General features: G+C 36.8%; 1 protein-coding gene across 1 annotated transcript in view; it reads left to right on the forward strand.

Moving 5' to 3' along the window:
• Positions 1 to 19,279, forward strand: part of Hmcn1 (hemicentin 1) — a 432,339-nt gene that overhangs the window by 396,323 nt on the left and 16,737 nt on the right. Inside the window, exons 94-103 of the mRNA XM_042674344.1 lie at positions 1,960 to 2,109; positions 2,380 to 2,517; positions 3,166 to 3,287; positions 4,038 to 4,275; positions 8,739 to 8,801; positions 9,771 to 9,890; positions 10,368 to 10,502; positions 13,475 to 13,588; positions 14,153 to 14,278; positions 15,872 to 16,000. Of these exons, the coding sequence (XP_042530278.1) occupies positions 1,960 to 2,109; positions 2,380 to 2,517; positions 3,166 to 3,287; positions 4,038 to 4,275; positions 8,739 to 8,801; positions 9,771 to 9,890; positions 10,368 to 10,502; positions 13,475 to 13,588; positions 14,153 to 14,278; positions 15,872 to 16,000 (1,335 nt within the window). The remainder of the gene's footprint in view (positions 1 to 1,959; positions 2,110 to 2,379; positions 2,518 to 3,165; positions 3,288 to 4,037; positions 4,276 to 8,738; positions 8,802 to 9,770; positions 9,891 to 10,367; positions 10,503 to 13,474; positions 13,589 to 14,152; positions 14,279 to 15,871; positions 16,001 to 19,279) is intronic.

The following is a 19,279-nucleotide window of genomic DNA, read 5'->3' on the forward strand; positions in this document are numbered from 1 at the left end:
GAATAGAACTAGATATATGACTCAAGTAGTAGAGCACCATCCTGCCTAAATGTGAGTTTTTGAGGTCAAACCTCAGGCCTGCAAAAAAAAAAAAAAAAAAAAAAAAGAATGAAAAAAAACCTTTATAAACTTTTCAGCTAAAGCTCAAGACTGAAGACTGTCCTTAGATCCCCAGCATTTATACTGGCAGTGACCTGTAACAAAGGTTAGGGGATTTCTTAAGCTATTTTGTTTTATTTTTATTTTTATTGTGAGATTGTTCCATTTCCTCTATGTTCTCACGAAGGAAGCAACAGGTAGAAGAACGTCTGTGGCGTTACTTACTGTAGTCATCATGTTGTAAAATAGGTATCTTGAACTTTTTCTCATATCTAACTACATTTTGCATCCTTTAACCAATGTCTCTCCAAAACTCCTCCTTCACCCCTGAGTAACCCCTCTTCTTTGTGGCTTATTTCTTTGTAGTTGTTTGTTTGTAGGCTTTATTTGTGCCAATACCAGGGTTTCAGTTGAGGGCCTTCTATACTTGCTTGGCTCCCATGCTTAAATGGTGCTCTACCACCTGAGTCACGCCTCCTGCCCAGCACTTTTCTAGTTAATTTTCTAGTTAATTGGTGATCTATAGTCAGGCTGGCTCCAAACTTTAATCCTCCAAATCTCAGCCTCCTAAGTAAGGAGGATTATGTGTGGTGAGCCACCAGCTCCTGGCTATATTCTCTATTTCTATGAATTAGCTTTTATACGTTTCCTATAATTGGGTTATATTCTGCAATACTTTTTTTTGTCAGTTGTGGGGCTTAAACTCTGGGCTTGGGTGCTGTACCTATGCTCTTCAGCTCAAGGCTGGTGCTCTACCACTTGAGCCACAGCACCACTTCTGGTTTTCTGGCTATTAATTGGAGATAAGGGTCTCATGGACTTTCCTGCCTGGGCTGGCTTTGAACCAAGATCCTCAGATCTCAACCTCTTGAGTTGCTAGGATTACAGGTATGAGCCACTGGTACCTGGCTCTGGAATGCTTTTTTGTTATTGTTGGTGGTGGTGGTCATGGGGCTGTTCCTCAGCTCTTCAGCTCAAGGCAACGGTCTGCCACTTGAGCCACTGTACCACTTCCAGTTTTCTGAGTGGTTTATTGGAGATCAGAGTCTCCTGGACTTTCCTGCCCAGGCTGGCTTTGAACCATGATCCTCAGACCTCAGCCTCCTGAGTAGCTATGATTACAGGTGCAAACCATTGGCACCCGGCTCTGGAATGCTTTTTAAGAATAGATTTTATGTGTTCTTACTGCAAGGTAAGTAGACAAGGTAGCCAATGTGCTTACTAGCTCAATTTAGACTTTCACAATGTATGTATACCTCAGAGCAGCTCATTGTACCTGATAAATATACACAATTTGATTTTTTAAAATTCAATAAATAAGTAAGTCCCACCCAAGAAAAAAAAAATATATCCATGGATTTTAGTGCCAAGTAGATAACATGTAGGTATTCTATGAAAGTTGCTTAATTTTTCTGAGCTTTTCTCTCCTAATCTGCAAGTTCTGTCTACTTAAAGCTATCTTTTAGGATTATTGATAGGAATTAAAAACACACACACACATTTATTATTCACCGCTTCACAGGAGATACTGGTGAACTCACCATCTTCCTCATTCCCTCACTGTCCAAAAAACACATTATTTGGTCATGGTACTAGACACTACTGTATTCTTTGGCTTATGAAATAATACGACAATGTGAATAGGTTGGAAAGACCCTAGATTTATGGGGGATGATGGATGTCACATCAAAGTACAATATTTTTAAAGCTTATTGGTTTCATTTTTAAGTTCAGATGTTAGAGGGCCTTTTCGATGTTCATGAAGATTTGTAGCGTCTCTGACCATTGGCCTTCTTCTCTCCTATGTAATGTTGATGGAATTGCTTCCTTAGCCAGCAGTCTTATTTCTTCCCTCAACAGGTGGGCCTCAGAGAGCCAGAGGAAGTGTTATTGGAAATATTAATGATGTTGAATTTGGAATTGCTTTCCTTAATGCCACAATAATAGATAGCCCTAACTTTGATTCTAGAATAATCCATGCTAAAATTACCAATGTGCCTCGCAGTCTTGGTAAGTCTGTTATAAATGTTGTTCCTAAATGTCTTTTTAAAAACATGCTATTCTTTCTATGATTCTAAAGGGTATTACTACTAAATCAAGTTTAGTAGTTTTTAGCTCTGTCACAATGTTAAGCTCCTAAACACAGTTGAGGAACTGGTATTTATTTTGTGTTAGCCCAGTATTTAGTATTCATCATTGTGAACAATATACTATGAAAACAGTAACAACTGACTCTAAATATTTTTCTTTGTCACCTTATTTATCCTCCTCCCTTCTTAGGCCCAGCAATGAGAAAGATAGTGTCTATTCTAAATCCCATTTACTGGACAACAGCCAAAGAAATAGGAGAGGCAGTCAATGGCTTTACCCTCACCAACGCCGTCTTCAAAAGAGAAACACAGGTGGAATTTGCTACCGGTTAGTGTCATCTGAACCCAACACTGTAGCACTATAAAAAATGATGGCTATGAAGGTTGGTGGTTAAGAAAAACTAAGTTTCCACTAAGCAACATTACAAAGTTTTTGGTACAATCTTATATATTAATATTAATATATGTGATCATACAAGTTTCTACCTTAGATCTCCATCTTGAGCCTCTTTCAAGTTGTTCAGCCCCTAAGGCAGAGAGAAGGGTTATCTGTAATTAGTATTAACTAATCCAGAAGATAAGTGGGACCTTCTTATAATGCTTTCTGCTTACTAAGATGTCCTGTGCTACTTTGAAGCACTAGCTGGTACAAAAGCCTGTGGCCATACTTGTAGTCTTTGTCAATTAGTCTTGTGAGGTTCTTGGTCCCATCCAAAAAGCAATCCATGTTTGTAGACATGTTTTGTTATTGTTTGTGAGTTTAAAGTATGGGGTTGGTCGCATAATCATATGCTACCTTTTTGCCTTGTTTAAAAAAAAAGACATTTTAGGACAAGATAGAATGCATGAAGCCTGACTCTTTGAGAGGTTGAATGATACTCTCTCTAGTTTCTATTCATTCATGTTTGAACTCAAATCACATCGCTGAACTGCTGTTTTAAATAACTGTGCTCTGTGTGTGCAATGTCATTCTCAGGAGAAATCTTGAGGATGACTCACATCGCCCGGGGCCTGGATCCTGATGGTGCCTTGCTGCTGGATGTGGTCGTGAGTGGCTATGTCCTCCAGCTTCCGTCACCTGCTGAAGTCAATGTGAAGGTAATCTACTTTTCTATTGAAGACAGTTTTTCTGATTGTTAGTGTAATGGTCAGAGATTCATAAAAAGAGCTGAGAGAGCTAAGATCCTTTTCTTTGTTCCCTCTAGAGAGTTAAAGTCTAAGCAAGAAAGGTCATAAGTAATTATCTGGTCTCAGTTTGAAAAATCTTTGGGTACAAGTTTTTGGACACTCCCTCAGAGATTTTGTTACCTTATCAGGATTAACAAAGGAAGAGGCTACAATGCTTGATAAGAAATGTACTCATTATCTTGCCCATGTAATTGTAACCCCTCTGTATAGTATTTTCACAATAAAAAATAAATAAAAATTTAAAAAAGAAAGCATTTGAAAAATAAAAGCTTAATTTGTCACATTTTTTTAAAAAAAGAGTGCTCCTCTGCTGATTTGAGGCATTTGTTTAGTTTTCTTCAAAGAGACTAGTAATTCTAACATAAAAGATTTCTAGCACTTAAAAGAATGATTAACAATTATCCTTTTGTTTATTCCTGACCTACAATTCTCAGTCATTTATTAAGCAGTCATTTATGACAGCAGAATTCATGTAGTTACAATGAAAAGGTTTACCCTTCCAGATATTACCTACTTTCTCTACCATCACAATTTTATTTAGAATTCTTCACCTCTTAAGTCTTTTTTTCCTCATTCTTTATCTCACAGTACCCTTCAGTGAGAGAAAACAGAAAGTACTATAAGCCATGTTGAACTTGGACTCTGTCTCCTCCTCTTTAGGACTATACAGAGGACTACATTCAAACAGGCCCCGGCCAGCTCTATGCCCATTCCACCCGGCTTTTCACCATTGATGGTATCAGCATCCCATACACATGGAACCATACCATTTTCTACGATCAGACACGGGGAAGAATGCCTTTTTTGGTAGAAACACTGTATGCATCCTCTGTGGAATCTGACTATAACCAAATAGAAGAGACCCTGGGTTTTAAACTCCATGCCTCAATTTCCAAAGGTAATTTAATGAAAGGGAAGTCTGTGTGTGTGTGTGTGTGTGTGTGTGTGTGTGTCTGTGTGTGTGTGTGTGTCTGTGTGTGTGTGTGTGTGTGTATTGGTACCAGAGCTTGAACTCAGGGTCCACTGCTCCTTAGCTTTTCACTCAAGGCTGGCACTCTACCAGTTGAACCATGCTTCCAGTTCTGGCTTTTTGCTGGTTGATTGGAGACAAGAGTCTCGTGGAATTTTCTACCAGGACTGTTTCAACCCACAATCATCAGATCTTAGCTTCCTGAGGAGCTGGGATTACAGGCATAAGCCACCAGCTTCTGGCCAGAAATCTATATCTTCATGCCACCATCTAGTCCTTTCTAAAAGGGTAAAAATAATTACAACTATGCCATTTAATATAAGGAAACAAAGGCCTGCATTAGAGGTAACAAAATTTAAGTGCTTTACATGCATTGTCTGCTTTTTTGTGGACAAGGCCGTGTGGTAAAACTAATCCAATTATAGTCTTCATGAATTTAGTTTACTAATATGCTTCTTTATACTGCATAGTAGAGTTTTCTAGTCTATATATATATTTGAAGGAGGTTTAGTATATATATTATATACAATATATAATATATAATATGTCAAAATTATTTTTCTGTGAGCAAAAATGTTAAGTGTTATTGTTCTGCATCTCTTATATTTGTCAAAGAGCTTTTTGAATTCTTGAAACATAATGTAAAGAACTGTCCTAACTAGGGGTTTGGGATGTGGCTGAAGTGATAGAGCACCTGCATAGTAAGTGCTAAGGCCCTGACTTCAAATCCCAGTACTGAAAAAAACATGTGTCTTAACATAAAATAGTCAAAAGAACCATTTCCCTATTTTAAAAACAGCCCCCCAAATATCCTCATTTTCTTAGTTGATTATATGGAAATTGTTTCTCAAGAAGTCCAGTCTAGTTTGGTCCAACTGGAAATAAAATACAGAGAAAACATGAAAATAAAAGAATTAATACCAAGACAATATATCCAACCACTTAGGAGCTTAGATAATACGGCCATAAAATGTATCGTCCAAACTAGCATGCTTTTGAACATGAAAAAGGGGACTAGTTCAATGAAACTGCCCCAGACACCAGCGTACAACATGTGGGCACCTGAGGCAAAGCAGTTTTTTTAAAACTGTGCAGCAAAAATTATAGGCCTAACCGTCATTTCTTGTTCCTGGAGATTATGATATTTAAACTGCTTTCCATTTGTCAAGCACAATTCTACAAGTCTTGGTCTCTCTGGTGTGTGATTGTTTGATGTATCTGTTTGTTGATTTTTCTTTTTCACTAATAAGAGGCACCAGGGCAGTTAGTATTCAGTATTCTGTTTAGTAATTGGGGTTTACGTGATCTTTAGCTTTGAACTTTAGGATTCCATGACTTTGATTAGAAGGATTTACATTATCTATGTGTGTTGTGTGTCTGTGTTGCTGTGGGTTGACTTCCCTAAAATATATTCCAGTAGATTTTTATAAACATCGTTACTATCTTACCAATTTAAAAAACAACAACAAGAAGTTCACTTTTTCTGTTTACTCTTGCTTTCATCAGGACCGTATTTTCATGTTCTCCTGAAGTATTTATCAGAACTCTTTCATCAAATTTAAGATTGTAGTAATCTGGGAGAGTAGGTATACACTTTTGTGAGTGGGGAGGTCCTGAGGCTTGAACTCAGGGCCTGGGAGCTGTTGCTAAACTTCTGTGCTTAAGGCTAGTGCTCTACCGCTTGAGCCACAGCTCCATTTCTGGGAGGAGAGGAGGGTTGGTGAATAATTAGAGATAAAGAGTCTTATGGGCTTTACTGCTCAGAATGATTTTGAACCACAATCATCAGATCTCAGCCTCCTGAGTAGCTAGGATTATAGGCACTAGCTCTTGTCAGGTACTCACTGTTATAAAGAGATTCATGAGATCTCTTTGTCACAGGGACCCATGTCCCATACCCTCTCAACTCACACCATCACCTTCTCTTATACAACTGTTGTGTATGTTCAAGAAACATAGACAAAAGAAAAAAAGCACTGTTGAGATTGAAAAGTTGTTTCTTTTTCTCCAATTATGTCTACAGGACTAATCTAAGCTTTGCTTCTTCTCTTTTCAGTTCTCCATCTAATTACAAAAAGATGGCTATCATTTTTAATTTTAACCCATTACATTTTAACATTAAGCCTATTACTATCTTTGGGCACTATAATCCTATGAAATACAACTGATATATTGTTGAAGTGCCTGGGACTTTCAAATAATAGTATACCTGCGATTTGATTTTCAGTGACCACCAGGGGGCAAGCATGTATTCTCAATGACTTAACCAATTTCATTTTAGAGTCTGTCCCAAGAATGATCACAGAAATAGTACAAGATGAATGTTCCAGAAGAAGCCTCATCTAGTTTTATTTTGAATAGAAAAATAATTTAATGAATGTTCTAAAAATAGGAAATTAATATGTAAATTGTGACACAAATATGTTAATTGCTTAAATAATCATGGAAACAATTTTTATGAAATTTCCAACTTATTAATTTGACAGGTATTTATTGATGTCCTCCCATGTACTAGACATTGTTCTAGGTATTGGCAGTATAACTACACAAGTGGAAAGGAGAACAATGTTTATGACTTAATAATCAAAAAGCAGAACAATGTTTATGACTTAATCATCAATATGCAACCCAAACCTGGATTACTTACACTTGAGTGATGTAGAGAAATCTTTACAGGAGTTAAAAGGCTATTCCTGCATCTCTCCATTTTCATTAAACTCTCAGTAATATTTTTAATTAGAAAAACTTGGCAATTATTATTACTTCCATACTTTTTAAGTGTGGTTCCATAAAAATGACTAAAAGCAAAAGTGTCAGATGTAAACACACAACTGTGTTGTTTACAAAATGGCAAAAACCATAGGAATTTTATTTTATACTTCCTAAGTTTTCTATTCTCATGCATTTCTATGGCATAAATATTTTGTGTACCCCCTAGTCTCTAAAAGTGAAAATTGTAACTACTACAATTCAAAATAACATTCTTCTTTATATAAAGAAGTAAAACACTTCATAATAAAATACTTTCTATCTCAATATGAATATCATTGGACAAAGACCAATAGTCCTATACCTGAAACTATAGAATCTTACTGTGACTTTTTAAGGAATGAGGTGATGCATTTAATAAGTTTTAATAACATTCAAAAAAACAATGTACAATCAGGTATCAATTCATATAACAGTTCCACTCCTGAGAATTTATCATATATTTAAGTCATGTGAGGAATGTTTCACATATGACACACAGATAATTACTAGTTACAGTTTCCTTACTTTCAGAAAAGTCTTGCAGGACAAGGGACCAATGTCTTCCAGGACAGCTCTATACATTGCAATATTGTAAAACCTGTTCCAGGCCATCCCCACTTAACTAAATTTTAATAGGCCTCTTTTATCATCCAGACAATCAGTACATCTCTTTAAAAAATAAACACAAATGCTACCCATTAAAAATGTCTTTCCCTATTAAAACAAAAAATCTATTGCTACTATGACTGATTATGTTCATGTCACATAATGAACCCAGTGCCCCACACAACACACTGTTTAGATTAAGAAGGTAAGAGTAAGTGAATAAACACAATTTTTCATCCCCACCCAATTCAGTGGCTGCAAGTCAAACAGATTTTCATCTAAATCTTGGTCCTGAATAGCTCTTTGATCCTAGACAACTTCTATAACCTCAGATTCAAATGCTTCATCTGAAACTAAGGTACAGAAACAACAGTGATGGTGTGACCCATATAAATTAAACAAAGAACAACTTCAATAATCATTTAGTAACCCCATTGGTCCTCTTCCATCAGTCTCGGTTCCGTGCCCTTGCTCAAGCAGGAAGACTAGCATGCTATCAGGAAAGAGACTCTTGACCAAATTGTTCTTGTGTATTTTCTTCTAACCCCTCCTTGAATCTTATGTTTCCACGGCTTTTGACTATACAGAACAGGAAAAATGATTCTATACAGAATAGTTTAGTGCAAATGGTCAACCTTGTAAATGGAAAAGATCCAAAAGAAGGAGGGGCTTCTTTGTGGAACTTCTCCTTTTCACTGGCATGGATTATTTTAGTTATTGCCCTGAACAAATCAGAATAGCTGGAAGAACAGGCCTTGCCTGTGGCATATAATCTTGTCTTTTTTAAATTTTTATTTATTTTTATTTAATATTTTTTGATGGTGGTAAACAATCTAAACAGAAATTCTGATTCTAGTAGCAGCTTGCCCTCAGTGTCTGGACTCTAATTCATTTAATTTTTGTAGAGGGAAAAATTTGCATTCTTGCTTGTTTCCATCTATGTTGGCACCATGGGCTTTGTCTTTGACATATCTTTCCAGGAAGGATTGTTCTAAACCTCTACTCTGTGAACGTTCCTTTTCTCTCTGTGGTAGGTGATCGTAGCAACCAGTGCCCCTCTGGCTTCACGTTAGATGCAGTTGGACCCTTTTGTGCTGGTAAGTATAACTACTTTTTCTACTACTTTTTATATGTCAATGGCAATCATCATCTAATGGGCATCTATTACCATTTTATTAGGTATTAATCATTGCAATATTCTTTTTTAATCTTATTCTCTCAATTGACAGTGGAGAGAATTTAGATAGGATGTTAAATAAATTGGGTAAGATCACTTGGCCTGGAGGAGAGGGAGAAGGGGAATGGATTTGGATTTAAGTTATAATACAAAGCCCAGACACATTCAGCTGCGTAATGTGACTTAATTAACTGTGTCAAAGCTAGCGCCCAAACTCAGAGATATTGTGAGTGGAGGCAATACTAACTGGCAGCAGGATTGCTGAGTGTGTTGGATGATCCAGCACTAAGTCACTTTACCCTAGAAATGCTCAGTTTAGGATAGGGCAAATCTATGACTAAAGACTAAACCATCTTTTTCCCATCAAGTCCAGGAGACTTGAAGATAAGTGAACAGTTAAGCAAATGGCTTGAGGAACTCAAATCTGCCTACACAGCACTATTTCTCCACAGCCAGGCAATATAATATAGTCTCATGGTTACAATGTGGTCTTTAGCCTGCCCTCAAATGCCATTTCTGGCAAATATGATCTCAGTATCTTGAGGAAATTCATTTAACCTTTTTGTCATGTGAAATTAGTGTAGGAGTAAAAATAATCTGTCTCTTAGAAATGTTTTGAAGAATGAGTTCAAGTTGGTTTTAAAAAAGTAATTAGATCATAGTACATGGCAAATATAGCTGTCATTAAGTCTGAACAACTTATTCACTATCAAAGATACCTTGGAGATTCTAGTTATTTTGTATTCACTAAGTCCATTTTGTGGCACTTGAGCTTGCTTGTTATAGTTGATTCAACTTCTTGGCTTCTATAAGCAACTAATATTCACTGACTTTGAGACCTAGAAAGAAGAGGTTTTATACATTGGTTCCACTTGGTGTTTCCTTTCAGATGAAGATGAATGTACAGCAGGAAATCCCTGCTCCCACACCTGCCACAATGCCGTGGGAACCTACTATTGCTCCTGCCCCAGCGGCCTCACCATCGCTGCTGATGGACGGACTTGTCAAGGTATTCACAAAGCTAAGTCCAACCGACACATTAAGCAATGGACCAGGCAACCTTTGATGTAGGAAAGCATCACAAACCAATCCTCCTCTTCCCCTACCACTGCCCACACTTTTCAAACCAACAGGAAGGTCCTCAATGGGTTGAGAAAATATGAAAGAAGAAACACTCATCAGACATTGCCTTTAGATGAGCACTCAGACAGCAGAGATACCTGGAACATCTCACACAAGATCTCAGAAAGAACAAGTTGCTTTCTAATAACCAATTTATTTAGAATGGCTTGCTGGTTGGTTTAGGAAGACATCTGGTCATGCTGCTATGAGCCTATCGGCTATTTAACCCTCTGAAAGAACTCAAATTAAAAAACTGTCAGTCTTGGTGTTTATTTCACTTATCATTCGTATTCCTGTTTTATAGCAATAGTTTGAATTGGGTTTTCTTCAACTCACCTCAATTGCATGACTCTCTGTGTTGTAGATATTGATGAGTGTTCTTTGGGTTCACATGCCTGCCACACTGGTCAGGATTGTGACAACACGATCGGATCCTATCGCTGTGTGGTCCACTGTGGACTCGGCTTTCGAAGAACCTCTGATGGGCTGAGTTGTCAAGGTATAAAACAATGGAGGCCTTCGCCCTGCCCCAGCGGCTCTCATTTGGAATCTTAGCTATTCAGGAGGTTGAGATCTAGTATATAACCTTTCACTTAGAATTTAAGCATCCCCTCCATGTCTTTTCTTGGCTTGATAGCACATTTCTTGGTATGAAATAATGTACCATAGTATATATGTAAATATATAAACCCATAGATATAGTTAAATAATAGACATTTAATTGAAATTGAAGACATAATATGAAAATTATGTAGTGTACAAGTATATAAAGTATAATTAAATTATATAATTATATAAAATAATTATTCAATTATAGAAGACATGTCATTGTCTTGCTCTTCTAAATTAATATTACAGTTCTCTAATATTAATATACAGTTTAACCAAAGGCTGTTAATACAAAGCTCTTTTTAAATGTAGTAAATTTAGTAGCAATATATCTGTCAGAGTAAATATTAACTCATATATTCCATCATTCAAAAATGATTATATAAAAAAGAGTATATGCAATGTCATAAAGTAATTTTATACCAAAATATATGAAATATATAGTAGCATTGAGAATGTCCAGATTCTAAGATAAATATCAATAAAATTCTGCTCCCCAAAAAAGAAAATGATGCCAGGCTCTAATAGCTCTATAATGGCCTGTAATCCTAGCTACTTGGGAGACACTGACATCTGAAGACTGAAGTTTTAAGCCAACCCTGGCAGGAAACTCTGTGGACTTTTATCTCCAATTAACTACCAAAAAATGCCAGAGGCAGAGCTGTAGCTCAAATGGTAGAGAGATAGCTTTCAGCAAAAATGTTTAGGGAGAGGGCTGGGAAGGTGGCTCAGTGGTAGAGCGCATCCCTTGCATGCATGAGGCCCTGGGTTCGATTCCTCAGCACCGCATAAGCAGAAAAAAAAAAGCTGGGAGTGGCACTGTGGCTCAAGTGGTAGAGCGCTAGCCTTGAGCTGAAGAGCTGAGGGACAGCGCCCAGGCCCAGAGTTCAGGCCCACGACCGGAACCAAAAAAAAAATAAAAAAGTTTAAAGAGAATGCTTAGGCTCTGAGTTCAAGCCCCAGGACTGGAACAAAAAATAAAAAAGAAAGAAAGATCGTTTTTCAACATAGCGTCTTGTACATCTCATTGTTGCAATGGGTCCACCTGTATCCCTATTTAAACAATTTGGTTTTTTCCCTTCCCCTCCCCAAATTATACCAACATCAAATACAGTGAAAACAGGGGTCATACCATGGGGGAGGGACATACAAAGCAACAAAAAAATCACATGTTACCTTATAAATATGTTAGAAACAATAGTAAGAAAGAAAAAAAAAACACTTGTGTCCCTATCTTGAGGTTCATTTCAACTTAACATCATCTTATCTTACCTTTTCTGCTTGTCCCAGACATTTACTAGTAGTTGAGGATGTGGGAGGGAAGGGATGGTAGGGAAAGAGCAAAGGAGGAGGCAACAATGCTTGATAAGAAGTATACTCATTACCTTGCTCATGTAACTATAACCCCTCTGTACTTCATTTTACAATAAAAATTTATTAAAAATGAAAGAAAGATAGAGAAAGAGAGAGAGAGAAAGAAAGAGAGTTAGAGGGAGGGAGGGAAGGAAAGGAGGAAAGAAGGAAAAGCAGGGTATGAGGGAGGGAAAGAAGGAAGAAAGGAAGGAAGAGAGAAGGAAGAAAGAGGAGGAAGAAGGGAAGGAAGGAGAAAATGGGTGACATCAATCAAGATGCATTGTACTTAACATTTTATTGAATGGTAGCTCCTTTGTACAACTACTTGTAGAAAATAAAAATACAAACAAATAAAAAGAAAACAATTGCAAAATAAGAGACATTGGCATCCTCAAAATCTGGAATGTGGAGTGAGATACGAAGAACATAACTAAGATGGTTGCTTGGTTGCTTTTGGTGGGGGAGGGTTGAGATAGAGCAATAGAGAGGGGTAGGAGCTTGAGAGGTGTGTCAGTGACCTTCGGGAAGGATTGAGTGATGCTGGACAAGAGTTGATTACATCTGTAGGTTTATGAGAAAAGATGACAGTATAAAAGAAGGACTGTTTTTGTTTTTTAAATCATAGGAGTAGGGAATGAATAATGGGTCATAATCTTCATCTTAGTGAGTAAGGAGAAGGTAGGGTTGCAGGGTACTTTCTTAAATGGAAGAAGAGATCTCTTCCTTTGGGACTAAATACACACACACACACACACACACACACACACACACACACACACACACACACACACGTGCTTAAAAGTTCAAAGATTTTACCCTCCATTCTTTGACACTGTGAGCCAGGTGGTATTAGAGAAGAATCTGCTGGTGATGACTTGTTGCAGGCAGCCAGATTCAAGGTAGCAAAGACTGTGGAGAGCTCACAGCAGTAAGAATGGGGAAACAAGGTCAAGTGCAAAACCCCTCAGCATAGTTTCCCATCTGGATTTATCACAGATTGTCAGCAAAAATCCATAGCTTAAATTTTCCAGAAATAGGAAAGGGGAAAGACTTGCAGTAGATGATTTTTTTCCATACAGCTCAAATTATTAGCAAATATTTACTTTGAAGGAATATTAAGGAGAGAATTTCTCTCCAGAAGTTAATTCTATTGATTTTTTTTTGGACTATGTGAAAGCAAATGTATTGGCTTCATTTTAGAGGTCTTAAACGTAATTGTCAAGATCATTAATGTTAAAAGCTTTTGTGGGTTAAGGAAGTCTGCCTCACATGGAAAGTTCCCAGGTTCAATACCCAGCACTGGAAAAAAGAAAAAGTTAAGCATTGGGGATAAATTAGCTTAGGTTTTTCCTTTTTCTTTCCTTTCCTTCGTCACAGACAGGGACTCAAACTCAGTATCTAATGCTTGCTTTTGCTCATTGCCTGGTACTCTACCACCTGAGGCATGCCTCTCACACCTAGTTCAGGTTTTCTAACAGCCTATTAAGAAAGTTTTCTTTTATTTAACAGATATTAATGAATGTCAGGAGTCTAGTCCCTGTCACCAGCGTTGCTTCAATGTCATAGGGAGTTTCCACTGTGGATGTGAACCTGGCTATCAGCTGAAAGGCAGAAGATGCTTGGGTAAGAAAAGGGCTTTGAATGCAGAGCAGGTCTCTGTAACTTCTTGGTGCCACCTGATGTAAAGGCACAGGCTGTGCCCAGGACTGATTCATTTTCAGAAGTGCACGCATTCTGTATGGCATCCATGCAAAAAAAAAAAAAGAATGAACTCAAGTGCTGTTTTACAATTTTCATGTTCTAGTTGCATAGCTATGCTTTTAACATCTCCCTATTTACCACGTTTTTCCCCAATATATACTGTTCATACATACATATATACTAAGTGTATATGCTATCAATGTACATACACACTATCAATTTTATTTTTCCAAGAGGAGTAAGTAGTTGATATGATGGCCAGCTTTGTAAAACAATACATTTTCATTTTGATTTATATCCTCTGTCCTAAAGTAAAATGTGTTCCATACCTTGTGGGATCTCAGCCTTTTCACCTCCCACCGTGATCATGTAACTGACATCTCTCTTTGCTTATGACACCATTAAAATCCAGTTAAATTGTTTATCTGAAAAAGATGGAAGACATAATTTTTTTTTAGCCGGCATTATCTTTGTTACTTTATCAAGATGTGAACGAGTGTAGACAGAAGGTATGCAGACCAGACCAGCACTGTAAGAACACCCGCGGTGGCTACAAGTGCATTGATCTTTGTCCAAATGGAATGACCAAGGCAGAAAATGGAACCTGCATTGGTGAGTGGTGGCCTTTTTCAGTAACTGAGATCTGTTTACCACCAACGGTCATGTAAGGCATCTATTTAAAGAACTAATGACAAGTTAAGCTCACAAGGAACTTTTTCTCCAGCAGAACCTCTAATTTCTAATATGTTTGAGCTTAGGGTCCCAAGGTCAAGACTACTCCAGGAAATGGAAACTCATGATGGAGACTTTTGACAGTTTTGAGTTCCCATCAACTATGCGTTTGATTTCCATAGTTGAATATTAACATGAATTAGTATTACATCACTTCTGATATGACTCTTAGCATCTATATTTAAAACATCATAGTAAAGTTAAGAAAGCATGTCTATATTTATTAAAAGTTCCTAATATAATTGTTTCAGAACTATTTTATGCATCAAATCAGTGACCAGATAATAAGATAAATTGTATTTTCCCTAAAGTTTATCTTTTGTGTGTCTGTTCTATATCAGCCTACTGAGTTTAGCAGCTCTTACCAGTGTCAATATTAGAAAATAAAGTAAATTATACTTCTACCTACCTGAGTTAGCAGAGCTAGAAGCTGCAGGATTTATAAAAACAGCAGGTGTAATTCCTGATCTTGTAAACTTAAATCTATTGTGTTCAATTGGCCTACTCTTCTCCTACAGCCAAAGAGAACTACAGTACAACAAGATGGAATGAAGCATCATAATGATATCAAAAAGTAAAATCCTATAAGAGTAGCTAAGAGAGTGATTATATGCAATTGGAGTTATTATCAAAGGCATCATGAAAATAATCATATTTAAATACAGATTTGAATGGCAAGTTGTTGGTGAAATAATATAAAATGAAAGCAAAGAAGCCCTGTACACAGGAAAATAGCTGCAGACTAGGATAAACTATCAAAAGGTATCTCTCATTCTTGACAGCTATCTGACATTGGATAGATTTTACAACCACAAAGAAATTTTAATTTACATTGCTCATTTATTAAATGGCAACTTTATTTTAAAAATCATTATGAAATAATCCTTAATAAAGTTAGAATATATATTCAATTTAGCTCAACAAAATATGGTAGGAATGGCAGGTATAGATATAGATAACAGATACACTTGTTGATAACTGTTGATGTATATGGAAATTAATATATCATAATGAAACTAATGGTCATGGTGGTGTTGAACTACCATATTCCAAAGACTTTTCAGCTCTAACCAGATGAATATGGGTAAATATTTTTGTTCACTCAAGAGAAACAACCAACTCAGAGTAGCATAGAAAGTTACATGAAGTTGTAAGTACTGTTTGGAATATTGGTTGTTGTTATGTCTACGATAATTAGAAATGAGATGAACTAAAAGATATTATAACAAGAAAATAAAATTACCTAGTAAGAAGCAGGAGGAACAAGAGGAGCCAGTTAATACTAGAAGAACTGGGACTTGACTCCAGGTGTTCCCACAAGTCTTAAGTCATAAATTAAAACCATCTCAGCTGCATGCTGCAAACAGCACCTCTGGCAATGCTACAGGAGTGTGATTTTTAAATACAGTTTTAAATACAATGACTTTAGGTTGGGAAAGGGAAAGGTTATCACTTTTTATTGTCCTTGTGTAGACATTGATGAATGTAAAGACGGGACTCATCAGTGCAGATATAACCAAATCTGTGAGAATACAAGAGGCAGCTACCGTTGTGCGTGCCCCAGAGGTTACCGCTCACAAGGAGTTGGAAGACCCTGTCTGGGTAAGTTAACAGAAACTGTCATTGAGTAATGAAGCGCTAATCGAGTCACTTTGACTTACCAACCACTTCTGCCTCCTCACATGCTGTCTTGCTGCACCTAGACGGCATGTGGTCCAGGTAATTCACAACATAATTCAGCAGAGACTTCATGTTGAGTTCAATTTATTTTGACATTTTGAGTGATAATGTGATCATTTACAGAGTGTGTATTAAATGCATCAATACATATTAGACTGACCTTTGATATAATTGCCACGCCAACTTAATTATCAAGATCATTTCAAGCCAGGCATGGTGGTACAGGCTTTAATCTCAGCACTTAGGAAACTGAAGCAGAAAGATCATTTGGGTTGAGGCTCTCAAGGCAAACCTGGGCAAGACCATGTCTCTCAAAATAGAGGATTTCATTGTTTTCTCTATACACAAAATATAAACGTTTGCACTCATGTATTTTATTTGAATATGAACTATACTTGTATGTAGTATGAAAGTTTAGGTTTAAAGGATTAAAACCACAAATATGCAGTTTAAATGAATTATTGCTTTCTCTACCTTATAATTAGTGTTTACTATGTGTCATTCCCTGGGATTAAAAAAAATGTCATTCAGTTCTCCCAACAGAATATTTGTTTCTGTCCCAATTATAATAAATGCAAAAGTAAGGAACATAATAGAAAATAACTCCAGAAAGGAAACCATATACTGTTAGAAAACTAATGCACTTATAATCAACAGATTTAGCAAATTGTATTCTTCCTAATATTTAAATGCAGTAAAAAATCTATATTCTTTAAAATAGTAGCTATTTTATGCTTTTAAAAATTAATTGGCTTGATTGTTTAATAAACAATTCTAGCAAATTCTCCCATAAAGCTTTCTGTCTTTGTATATGCTTAGCAGAATACCTTGCCTGTAGCAAATAACATTCCCTGAAACCCTTTTAAAAGAAATTATTTAGCAGGTATAGATAACCCATGATTTTAACCATCGATTTAGATACTGCAGTTTACATATAATTTAACATCTTATTCAGCTGTACCAGTGACCTATCAGAATGAAACGTTTGTTTACTAATTTGACCAATCATTGAATATATTACATTGAACTAGAGAATAAGCAACAAAGAACATATAGCTGTTGCCTTAAAGAGATTTAAAATGTTTGTTTTGTTAATTGCCTAATCAAATCACTTTTAAAGCAAAATTTACTACTTTTAGTCTGTCTTTTTTTTTTCAACAGTGCTGGGGATCGTATCCGAACCCTTGCACGCGCAAGTTCCATCCTTAGCTTGATTTCATCATTTTTGCATTCTTTTCTTATCACTGGTAATGGAGTAAAGAATGTACCTTTGATCCCTGGTTTTCACTTCTACTTTACATAAGTTACAGTTATATAATCCACTTGTTTTTATATAAGTTGAAAGAAAAATAACTTCGATCCCATTCATGGAATTGGTGAATTTCTATCTTAGCAAGAAGGGAGTCTTTGTTTCCTTCGTTTTTGTGTATTCTGGTTGTGGGACTTAAATTCAGGGCCTGGACACTGTCCCTGAGTGTTTGTGTTCAAGGCTAGCACTCTACCACTGGAGCCACAGATCCATTCCTGGCTTTTTGGTAGTTAATTGGATATAAGGTTCTCACAGCCTTTCTTGTCTAGGCTGGCTTTGAACCATGATCTTGGAGCTTTGCCTCTTGAGTACTTAGGATTACAAGCATGAGTCGCCAATTCCCAGCCTGTTACCTTCTTTTTAATCTTTTGTGGCTTGATTATTAATTAAAATTCTTAATTCAAAATAGATGAGAAAAATTTAAAGTCTACACTTATATAATATTTCTGCATCTAAAATTGTGATTTTTATGGATGACTAGAGACACTAGTGATTGATATTATAATGAAGTGAAAGCTAGAGACAGAATCTCATTCTTCCTTCCACCAACAAGACTAACATCTCATTAGCTTTTAAACTCAGCTTTCTCTGTATTCAAGATCACATTTCCTTAGCTGACATTTCTGATGGTAATGGCTCAATTTAACACACTGGCAAACTAGTTGCTCAATTAGTTCAACACATGTTTATTGAGCACTTGATCTGTGCCAAATGACATCAAGGCTGTAGAATAGCAGCTCTGAGTAGGGTGGCCGGGGTCTCTGTCCTCACAGAGTTTTCCTTCCCTAAGAGGTAAGAAGAATCACAAAATGAGTATGCAGTACAACTTCAGAGAGTGACGAAGACGTGAAAACATGGAGATAGAATGAGCCAAGCTAGGACAGTAGCATCATGACCCAAGTCACCTCTGCAGAGACCAAATGAAGAGAAGGAACAGCCAGCCTTATATCTGAAGAAGAGCCTTCCAGGCTGATGACAACAGCCCAGCCATGTCCCTCAGAGAGAAACACAAAAGCAACCAAAGGGCCACTGCTCTCTGGTTGGAGTAAAAATAAGAAAGGTTACAGAGATTAGGAATGAGTTTACATTTTCTTTTAAATGTGTGATGGGAAGACATCAAAAGGCTTAAGCAATGTGATACGATTAGATTTACATTCGAAAACTATCACTCTGGCTTTAATGCAGAGAATAAATCACAGAAGGACACAGCTACATGTGGAAAGATGAAGCTCATTTACATATACAAAGAAAGAAACATGAAGGTAATTACATAATTTTTAAAGCTATATCTTTACAAAGTAAAATGTTTCCAAACATGTCAGGAATATCAGAAATCCATTTGAGAGATCTATTCATCAAAAGAGGGAACAAAAGGGGCTGGGAAGGTGGCTCAGTGGAAGAGTGCTTGCCTCGCATACATGGGGCCCTGGGTTCGATTCCTCAGTACCACATAGACAGAAAATGCCAGAAGTGACGCTATGGCTCAAGTGGTAGAGCTACAGAGCTGTGGGACAGTGCCCAGGCCCAGATTTCAAGTCCCAAGACCAACCAAAAAAAGAGAAAAATAAAAGAGCTTAAAAATGTACACATATCATTTTATTCTGAGTTTTTCTACTGAAATGTTTTAGTCACTATAGTATTGTGGAAATTCTATTAAGGTTCCACACTCTTCTATATCTCTATTCATGGGGGAATATATACAAATATTTACAACGTAGCACATACCTACTCGGAAAGCTCTCAGCTGCAGTACTTGTAATATCTGCTGTACTTGCAAGAGTTAAAATTCTCATGCTTCTAATCCCAGATACTGAGGAGGTAAGAGAATTGCAAGAAAAGCATGAGATTCTTATCTGGAAAAGAAACTAAAGCCAAAAAACTAGGCTAGAGAC

Source organism: Dipodomys spectabilis, unplaced genomic scaffold, assembly GCF_019054845.1.
Source record: "Dipodomys spectabilis isolate Male_0828 unplaced genomic scaffold, ASM1905484v1 ptg000019l, whole genome shotgun sequence".
In the NCBI taxonomy this organism is placed as follows: Eukaryota; Metazoa; Chordata; class Mammalia; order Rodentia; family Heteromyidae; genus Dipodomys; species Dipodomys spectabilis.